The 10608-nt window shown below is 45.9% G+C and overlaps 1 protein-coding gene across 7 annotated transcripts in view; it reads left to right on the forward strand.

Annotated features, from left to right (window-relative positions):
* SIRT4 (sirtuin 4) overlaps positions 1 to 10608 on the forward strand; it is an 82109-nt gene that overhangs the window by 14548 nt on the left and 56953 nt on the right. For 6 of the 7 annotated variants that reach the window (XM_053588276.1, XM_053588275.1, XM_053588277.1 and 3 more), the window contains exons 3-4: positions 3388 to 3682; positions 3808 to 4012. In XM_053588276.1, the coding sequence (XP_053444251.1) occupies positions 3388 to 3682; positions 3808 to 3960 (448 nt within the window). In that variant the 3' untranslated portion in view covers positions 3961 to 4012. Of the gene's footprint in view, positions 1 to 3387; positions 3683 to 3807; positions 4474 to 10608 lie in introns of those variants that run through there. The other variant, XM_053588270.1, reaches the window with a different exon arrangement.

A 10608-nucleotide genomic window follows, 5' to 3' on the forward strand; every position in this document is an offset into this window, starting at 1 on the left:
TTTTAAACATTCTCAAAAGCAGAGAATAGTAGAATGAATTCTCGTATCTCATCATCAAGATTCAAATATTTTTATTAAGATTTATCATGTTTCCTTTATGCCCTCTCTCCCTGTCTCCTCTTCTGTGTTTTGTTTTGTTTTTTTTGTAGAGACAGAGTCTCGCCACCCTCGGTAGAGTGCCATGACATTACAGGACTCATAGCAATCTCCAGCTCTTGGGCTTTCGCGATTCTCCTGCCTCAGCCTCCCGAGTAGCTAGGACTACAGGCGCCCACCACAACGCCCAGCTATTTTTTGGTTGCAGTTCAGCCGGGGCTGGGTTTGAACCCGCCACCCTCTGTATATGGGGCCGGCGCCCTACTCACTGAGCCACAGGCGCCACCCTCTTCTTCTGTGTTTTAAAACAAATCAAGACTTCTTCATGTTTCACACAGGGCTTTTTTTTTAAGAGACAGAGTTGCCCTCGGTAGAGTGCTGTGGCATCACAGCTCACAGCAACCATAGGCGATTCTCTTCCCTCAACCTCCCGAGTAGCTGGGACTACAGGCGCCCACCACAATGCCCGGCTATTTTTTTTTTTTTTTTTTTTGTAGAGACAGAGTCTCACTTTATCACCCTCGGTAGAGTGCCATGGCATCACACAGCTCACAGCAACCTCCAACTCCTGGGCTTAAGTGATTCTCCTGCCTCAGCCTCCCGAGTAGCTGGGACTACAGGCGCCCGCCACAACGCCCAGCTATTTTTTTTTTTTTTTGGTTTGCAGTTCAGCCGGGGTCGGGTTTGAACCCGCCACCCTCGGTATATGGGGCCGGCGCCCTACCGACTGAGCCACAGGCGCCGCCCAATGCCCGGCTATTTTTGTTGTTGTTGTTGTTGTTGTTGTTGCAGTTTGGGCCGGGGTGGGTTTGAACCTGCCACCCTCGGTATATGGGGCCAGCACCCTACTCACTGAGCCACAGGCGCTGCCCCACACAGGGCCTTTTAAGGGAAGAAATCAACATAATCTGATGGCTGATCAGGATTTAAAAGAGAAAAATGAGGAACAAATTTGTTTTTCCAAGGGTTTAAATTAAGGCCAAGTAACTAGAGGAATGATGGTGGTGGGGAAGTTGGGAGGGTGGCTGAAGATAAATAGAGATTGTACTGGACAGGACAGTCAGAAGACTTGGCGGTAGGATCAGAGTTTGGGGGAGGAAGCAGGGTGGAGTCACAGTGGAGGACACCACCATACAGAGGACCTGAGGCAGTGAAGAGGGGCACCTCCCAAGGTGGGGAACACAGAAAGAAAACAGAGTGGAGGCCTGAGGAGCATCCAGTTCTTTATTTGCTCTTTTAGCAGCTAGTGAGTGCCCACCGTGTGCAAGTGGTGGGCATAGAGCAGTGCTCACAAGGCACAAAGCACTTGCTCCCATGAGATAGGTAAGAAGAGAAATAGGAGACTGTGTCATGGAAACCAAGGGACAGAAGTATTTGCTTTTTGTTTTAGTTTTCAGGTGTTTACACTTTTTTGTTTTTTTTTGAGACAGAGTCTCATTATGTCACCCTCGGTAGAGTGCTGTGGCGTCACAGCTCACAGCAACCTCAGACTCTTGGGCTTAGGCGATTCTATTGCTTCAGCTTCCCAAGTAGCTGGGACTACAGGCACCCACCACAATGCCTGGCTATTTTGTTGTTGTTGTTGTCATTGTTGTTTAGTAGGCCTGGTCCAGGTTCGAACCCACCAGCCCCGGTGTATGTGGCCAGCACCCTAACCACTGAGTTAAGGGTATTGAGCCAAGTGTTTACATTTTAATAACATGGAGATGGGTATGAGGTCTCTGTATCCAGTCACAGCAAGGGCTTAGTAAATAGTCGATGGCCCAGATATAGGCTTTGGAAGCAGAGCTGGGGTAGGGGAGACAGGACTGCCCCTCTGGTGACATCCCAGATGTGGTTTTGACAAAAACCTAGCCTGCAACCAAGGTTACTGGTCCTGGCCTTCCAGGCCTCTATCCTGGAGCTGCTGCCCCCTCCCTCCTGAGCAGAGCCAAGTAGATGCTCCTTTCCTATGCTGAGAGTTTTCTGAAGGAAGACTTTCTACCCTTTGGGAGAGGCATCTTTTTTTTTCTGTAGAGACAGAGTCTCACTTTATGGCCCTGGGTAGAGTGCCGTGGCATCACACAGCTCACAACAACCTCCAACTCATGGGCTTAAGTGATTCTCTTGCCTCAGTCTCCCGAGTAGCTGGGACTACAGGTGCCTGCCACAACGCCCGGCTATTTTTTTGGTTGCAATTCAGCCGGGGCCGGGTTTGAACCCGCCACCCTCAGTATATGGGGCCGGCGCCCTACTCGCTGAGCCACAGGCGCCGCCCTGGGAGAGGCATCTCAAAGAGAGGATGGTGACAGCAGAGGAGAGAGGGAAAAACACAGGTTTTATCACTAAGGAACTCATCAGGCAAGGCATTTGCAGTTGTGTTAAGGATATAAGCAGAGCCAGTGAGGTGGCTCCCACATGTAATCATAATTGCTTGAGTTTAGGAGTTCAAGACTAGCTGGAGCTATAGCGAGACACCCCTCCTCCTCCCCCTACAAATAGAAAATACTTAGCTGGGTATGGTGGCCTTGCCTATAGTCCCAGTTACTTGAAAGGCTGAGGCAGGGCTGGGCACGATGGCACAAACCTTTAATCCTAGCACTCTGGGAGGCCAAGGCGGGTGGATTGCTTGAGCTCACGAGTTTGAGATCAGCCTGAGCAAAAAAGTGAGACCCTCCCCGCCCCATCTCTACTAAAAATAGAAAAAAAAAAAAAACGGAGGCAAGAGGATCACTTCACCCCAAGAGTTGGAGGTTGCTGTCAGCTATGACACTATGGCACTCTACCCAGGGTGACAGCTTGAGACTGTCTCAAAGAAAAAAAAAAAGCTACAGTAGGGTGGTGCCTGTGGCTCAAGGAGTAGGGTGCCGGACCCATATGCCGGAGGTGGCGGGTTCAAACCCAGCCCCGGCCAAAAACCAAAAAAAAAAAAAAAGCTACAGTAGGAGGATCACTTGAGCCCAGGAGTTTGAGGTTGCTGTGAGCTATGACGCCACTGCATTCTAGTCAGGGCAACAGAGTGAGTCTGTCTCCAAAAAAAGAAAACACTAGTGCACTAGCTGAAGGTTATGGAGGGTATATAGTAAGGAGACAGTTGTATGTTACTTGTTCTGGAAGGTTGGCAATGGAAGAAAGGTAAGAAACAGAGATAGCTAAAGAGGTCATGAGAAAGCTATGCCTAAAATTGGGGGGAATCTGTGTGTGTTAGAAAAGAAAGCAGTAATGGAAGGGCTGAAAATGGGATCGAAACATCTTTGATGACTTTGTGTCCTCCAGGGGCACACTGTTCATTCGCCTCTTCTTTGGTTTCAGAGTCCTCTGCTTGGACTGTGGTGAACAGACTCCCCGAGGGATACTGCAGGAGCGCTTCCAAGCCCTAAACCCTGACTGGAGTGCTGAGGCCCATGGCGTGGCTCCTGATGGCGATGTCTTTCTCTCAGAGGAGCAGGTCCAGAGCTTTCAGGTACCATCATGCATTCGATGTGGAGGCCCTCTGAAACCAGATGTCGTTTTCTTTGGAGACACAGTGAACCTCAACAAGGTTGATTTTGTGCACAAACGTGTCAAAGAGGCCGACTCTCTCCTGGTGGTAGGATCGTCCTTGCAGGTACCTGACTTGGTCAGAGTGGTAGCTGCCCCTTTTGCAGGATTGGGAGCTCTGGAGTGGGTCCTTGTTTGGTTTAACTTTTCCTGGATCTAGAGAGCTCTTACATGTGTCTTCTCCCTGTGCAGGTGTACTCCGGTTACAGGTTTATCCTCACTGCCTGGGAGAAGAAGCTGCCAATAGCAATACTGAACATTGGGCCCACACGGTCAGATGACTTGGCATGTCTAAAACTAAATTCTCGTTGTGGAGAGTTGCTGCCTTTAATAGATCCACACTGACCACAGCCTGATGTTCCTGAGCCAGGAACAGGGACTTGTACTGCTGCTAAAGGTAAATGTCTTCTCAGATAACAGATTCCAGTTCCCATTCACCTGAGAGTAGTGGGGTGCACTAAAAAACTATAAAAGGTTGTAAGTGTTTTAGTATATGACTTTTTTTTTTTTTTTGGAGACAGAGTCTTACTTTGTTGCCCTCGGTATAGTGCTGTGGCGTCACAGCTCATAGCAACCTCCAGCTCTTGGGCTTAGGCGATTCTCTTGCCTCAGCCTTCTGAGTAGCTGGGACTACAGGTGCCTGCCACAACGCCCAGCTATTTTTTTGTTGCAGTTTGGCCGGGGCCAGGTTCAAACCTGCCACCCTTGGTATATGGGGCCCGTGCCCTACTCACTGAGCCACAGGCACTGCCCAATATATGACCATTCTTAATTAAAACTAATTTTTATGTACATTAAGGCATAGTTTTTCAAATTCTATGCACATAGCTATTTAAGACACTAAATGTTCCAAATCTGCCATTGCTTTTCCCCCATTTTTAAAAATAGTAGCTTTTTTCTTTGGGACAGAGTCTTACTCTGTTGCCCAGGCTAGTCTTACTCTGTTGCCAGGCTCTGTTGCCATAGTATCCTACCTTACAGCAATCTCAAACTCCTGGGCTCAAGCGATCTTCTTGCCTCAGCCTCCCAAGTAGCTGGGACCTCAGGTGCCTGCTACAGTGCCCAGCTATTTTTAGAAATGAGGTCTCACTCTTGCTCAGGCTGGTCTCAAACTAAGCTTAAGCAATCCACCTGCCTTGGCTTCTCAAAGTGCTAGGATTACAGCTGTGAGTCATCATGCCCAGCCAATAATAATAGTTTAATTGAGATATAATTCACATGAAGTTCTCCCTTTAAAAGTGTACAAGCAGGGCAGCACCTGTGGCTCAAGGGGTAGGGTGCCGGTCCCATATGCCGGAGGTGGCGGGTTCAAACCCAGCCCCGGCCAAAAACCAAAAAAAAAAAAAAAAGTGTACAAGCAGTCCCCAAGTTACAAACATCTGACTTGTGTACAACTCACACTTACAGACAGAGGCTATTATAGTAATAGGTAAATGTACCTGTTCTAACTTACGTACAAATTCAACTTAAGAACAAACCTACAGACCTATCTAATTTGTAACTGGGGGATGACATGTACACTAAACTTGTTTTTATTATTCATGGCATCATAGCTCACAGCAACCTCAAACTCTTGGGCTCAAGTGATCCTCTTGCCTCAGCCTCTCAAGTAGCTGGGATAACAAGCACCCACCACAATGCCCAGTTTTATTGTATTTATTTATTTATTTATTTATTTTGAGTTAGAGTCTCATTATGTCGCCCTCGGTAGAGTGCTGTGGCATCACAGCTCACAGCAATCTCAAACTCCTGGGTTTAAGTGATTCTCTTGCCTTAGCCTCCTGAGTAGCTGGGACTATAGGCGCCCACCACAACACCTGGCTATTTTTTGTTGCACTTGTCATTGTTTAGCCGACCTGGCTGGGTTCCAGCCCTCAGCCTCTGTGTATGTGGCTGGCACTGTAACCACTGTGCTATGGGCGCTATTTTATATTTTATTATTTTTATTTATTTGTTTATTTATTTTTTGAGGCAGAGTGTCTCTCTGTCACCCTGGCTTGAGTACTGTGGCATCATCATAGCTCACAGCAACCTCAAACTCCTGGGCTTGAACAATCCTCTTGCCTCAGCTTCCTGAGTAGCTGGGACTACCGATGCCTGCCACAATGCCTGGATAGTTTTTCTATTTTTAGTAGAGACGGGGATGTCACTTTTTCTCAGGCTTGTCTTGAACTCTTGAGCTCAGGCAATCCACCTGCCTCAGCCTCCCAGAGTGTTGGGATTATAGGCGTGAGCCACATATACTTGCTTTAAAATACAAAGTTGTCCATCGATTTAGTAATTCCAGAATATTTTCATTAACCCAAGAAGAAATCTTGGCCCCTGCCAGGACCGGTGGCTCACACCTATAATACTAGCACTCTGGGCAGCTGAGGCAGGTGGATTGCCTGAGCTTAGGAGTTCAAGACCAGCCTGAGCAACAGTGAGACCTCATCTCTAAAAAATATAGCCCAGCATTGTGGCAGGTGCCTGTACTTGGGAAGCAAGGCAAGAGGATTGTTTGAGCCCAAGAGTTTGAGGTTGCTATGAGCTGTGATGATGACATGGTACTCAAGCCAGGGTGACAGAGAGACACTAGGTGAGCTATGATGCCATGGGACTGTACTGAGGGAGACAAAGTAAGACTCTGTCTCAAAAAAAAAAAAAAAAAAAAAGAAAGAAACCTTGGCCCTATGAACTATCATTCCCCATTCCCTACACTGCTACACCCTACCCCATCCCCAGCCTCTGGCAACACTGGTCTTTCTGTTTCTCCCTATTCTGGAGGGAGAAAGAGAAATTTTATGCCGTATGTAACCTCTTTGATTTCTTCAGATAGCATAATTTATTCAAGGTTCATACATATTATAGCATGTTTTAGTACTTCACACCTTTTAATGGTTGAATAATATTCTATTTTGTGGTTGTACCACATGTGTATGTATCTGTATTATACAGATGGGGTCTTGCTATGCTGCCCAGGCTGGTCTCAAACTCCTGGCCTCAAGTGACCCTTCCACCTCAGACTTCCAAGGCTGGAATTATAGGCATGAGCCACCATGCCCAAACTCAATATTTTTTTTTTTTTTTTTTTTTGGCCGGGGCTGGGTTTGAACCCGCCACCTCCGGCATATGGGACCGGCGCCCTACCCCTTGAGCCACAGGCGCCGCCCCCAAACTCAATATTTTTTAAGGGGTAGTACATTGTATGGGCGTTTTCATATTTAACATTGCACACATTTGTTTATATTTTACACGTTACACATTTTTTTGTATTTTAAGGTGATTTATTTATTTTTTATTAAGTCATAGCTGTATACATTAATGCAATTATGGGGTACAATGTGCTGGTTTTATATACAATTTGAAATACTTTCATCAAACTGGTTAACATAGCCTTCACTGCATTTTCTTAGTTATTGTGTTAAGACATTTATATTCTACCCTTAGTAGATTGAACATGTACCCTTGTAAAATGCAATGTAGGTGTGGTCCCACCAATTACCTCCCTCTACCCATCCTCCCCTCACAACTCCCCTCCCCCTCCTCTTTCCGCTTCATCTTGGGCTGTAGTTGGGTTATAGCTTTAATATGGAAGCGTGGGTGCTTATAAATTGGTTTCATAGTAGGGCTGAGTACATTGGATACTTTTTTTTCCATTCTTGAGATACTTTGCTAAGAATATGTTCCAGCTCTATCCATGTAAACATGAAAGAGGTAATACAGGGCGGCGCCTGTGGCTCAGTCGGTAGGGCGCCGGCCCCATATACCGAGGGTGGCGGGTTCAAACCCGGCCCCGGCCAAACTGCAACCAAAAAATAGCCGGGCGTTGTGGCGGGCGCCTGTAGTCCCAGCTACTCGGGAGGCTGAGGCAGGAGAATCGCTTAAGCCCAGGAGTTGGAGGTTGCTGTGAGCTGTGTGAGGCCATGGCACTCTACTGAGGGCCATAAGGTGAGACTCTGTCTCTACAAAAAAAAAAAAAAGAAAGAGGTAATACACTTACACATTTTTTATGAGCCATATGTGTGTTACTGGCACCATGACACCTTTTTATGTAATCCTATATCTAATAGGAAAAAGCATATTTTACAAAACCACAATTAAATTGCTCATGAAATTTAACACCAATAAAATACTTTTATCTAATATTCAGGCCATATTCAGTTTTCCCTAGCAGTCCCAGTAATTTCCTTTATAGGTTTGTTTGTGATCCAGGATCTAATCCAGGCTTTCATATTACATTTAGTTGTTATGTCTCATTAATTGCCTTTAATCTGGAACAGTTCCTCAAACTTTGTCTATTGGGACATTTTTGAAGAGTCTGGGCCAGAGTGTATTCATATTTGTCTGACTGTTTCCCCATATTAGGTTCTTTCAGGTTCTTTTCTTTTTTTTTTTTTTTTTTGTAGAGACAGAGTCTCACTTTATGGCCCTCAGTAGAGTGCCGTGGCATCACACAGCTCACAGCAACCTCCAACTCCTGGGCTTAAGCGATTCTCTTGCCTCAGCCTCCCGAGTAGCGGGGACTACAGGCGCCCGCCACAACGCCCAGCTAGGTTCTTTTCTTTCTTTTTTTTTTTTGAGACAGAGTCTCAGTATGTTGCCTTTGGTAGAGTGCTAATGGCATCATAGTTCACATCTCTTTTTTTTTTTTTTTTTTTTTAGAGGCAGAGTGTTACTTTGTTGCCCTTGGTAGAGTGCTGTGACGTCACAGCTCACAGCAACCTCCAGCTCTTGGGCTTAGGCGAGTCTTTTGCCTCAGCCTCCCGAGTAGCTGGGACTACAGGTGCCACCACAACGCCCGGCTATTTTTTGTTGCAGTTTGGCCGGGGCTGGGTTCAAACCCACCACCCTCAGTACATGGGGCTGGCACCCTACTCACTGAGCCATAGGCACCGCCTGTCCATATTAGATTCTTATTGATTGTTTTAATTCAATGAATATATTTATTTTCTTTTTTTTAAATTCAGATTAATACGAGGGTACAATTAAGTTACAATGTTTGCATTTGTTAGGTAAAGTCCCTGTTGAGTTGTGTCCCTTACACAGGAGGTGTGCCATATACTCTTACATTGTGCCCATTAGGTGGGATAACACCAATCCCCTGTTCTCCTCTCTCCCCTGTCCCCCCAACTTGAATTGAATTTTTCTCTTGTGTTCATTATTAGATTCTGGATAAACATTTTTACCAGAAATACAACGTAGTTACAAAATAGGTTAACATATAAGGGAATTTGAAAAATGGAGAAAATAGGAGGAAAATAGTTCCATCATGGCAGCGCCTATAGCACTGTTGTTATGGCGCCAGCCTCATACACCAAGAGTGGCGGGTTCGAACCTGGCCCTGGCCATCTAAACAACTGCAACAGAAAAATTGCCAGGCGTTGTGGCGGGCGCCTATAGTCCCAGATACTTGGGAGGCTGAGGCAAGAGAATCGCTTAAGCCCAAGAGTTTGAGGTTGCTGTGAGCTGTGATACTACAGCACTCTACCAAGGGTGACATAGTGAGACTCTGTCTCAAGAAAAAGAAAAAAAAAAAGAAAAGAAAATAGTTCCATTACTCAATTATAGCAAATTTCAAACATGCACAAAAGTAGAAAGAACTGCTGTGTACTCATTACCAGGCTTTGTGATAACACATGACCAATCTTGTTTCATATGTATTCCTCTTACTTTTTCGCACTCTCTCTTGCCATTGGATTGTTTTAAAGCAAATGTCAAACATTATTTATTTCATTTGTAAATTCTTAGGTATGTATCTCTAAGTCTTTTTTTTTTTGAGACAGAATCTTACTGTCGCCCTCAGTACAGTGCTATGGTGTCACAGCTCACAGCAACCTCAAACTCTTGGACTTAAGCGATTCTCTTGCCTCAGCCTGTGCCTGCCACAACATCCGGCTATTTTTTTGTTGCAGTTGTCGTTGTTTAGCTGGCCTGGGTGGGGTTCCAACCCACCAGCCTGGGTGTATGTGGTCAGCACCTACCCCACTGAGCTATGGGCACTGACCTCTAAGTCTTTAGTATTAGTATAATAGTACCATCACATCTAAAAATTAACAATATTTCATAACGGGCGGCGCCTGTGGCTCAGTGAGTAGGGCACTGGCCCCATATGCCGAGGGTAGCGGGTTCAAACTCAGCCCCGGCCAAACTGCAACAACAAAAAAAATAGCCGGGCGTTGTGGCGGGCACTGTAGTCCCAGCTGCTCGGGAGGCTAAGGCAAGAGAATCGTGTAAGCCCAAGAGCTGGAGGTTGCTGTGAGCTGTGTGACACCACGGCACTCTACCCGAGGGCGGTACAGTGAGACTCTGTCTCTACAAAAAAAAAAAACAAAAAAAAAACAATATTTCATAATATCAGATATTCCCTCACTGACCACATTTCCCTTAACTATCTCTCTCTTTTTTGAGACAGTCTTACTTTGTTACCCTTGGTAGAGTGCTATGGTGTCACAGCTCACTGCAACCTCCAACTCCTGGGCTTAGGCAATTCTCTTGCCTCAGCCTCTCGAGTGGTTGGAACTACAGGTGCCTGCCACAACACCCGGCTATTTTTTGTTAAAGTTTGGCCGGGGCTGGGTTTGAACCCGCCACCCTCAGTATATGGGTCCGGTGGCCTACCTACTGAGCTATAGGTGCCACCCAATATCTCATTATATTTTTAGAGTTGGCTTTCTTGAATCAGAATCCAAACAGGGTCTAGAAATTGCATTTGATAAATCTATGTATTTTAGATCTATTGTAATTTATGAATACAGTCCTTTTTTTTTTTTTTCAGTTTGTTGCCCTTAGTAGAGTACCATGGCATCATAGCTCACAGCAACCTCAAACTCTTGAGATCAAGTGATCCTCTTGCCTCAGTTTGCGAAGTAGCTGTACCTACAGATACCCACCACAATGCCAGCTATTTTTTAGAGCCAAGGTCTTGTTCTTGTTCAGACTGGTCTCAAACTCCTGAGCTCAGGGGATTCCCCCCACCTCGGCCTCCCAAAGTGCTAAGATTTACAGAGGTGA

Source organism: Nycticebus coucang, chromosome 4 (assembly GCF_027406575.1).
Source record: "Nycticebus coucang isolate mNycCou1 chromosome 4, mNycCou1.pri, whole genome shotgun sequence".
In the NCBI taxonomy this organism is placed as follows: Eukaryota; Metazoa; Chordata; class Mammalia; order Primates; family Lorisidae; genus Nycticebus; species Nycticebus coucang.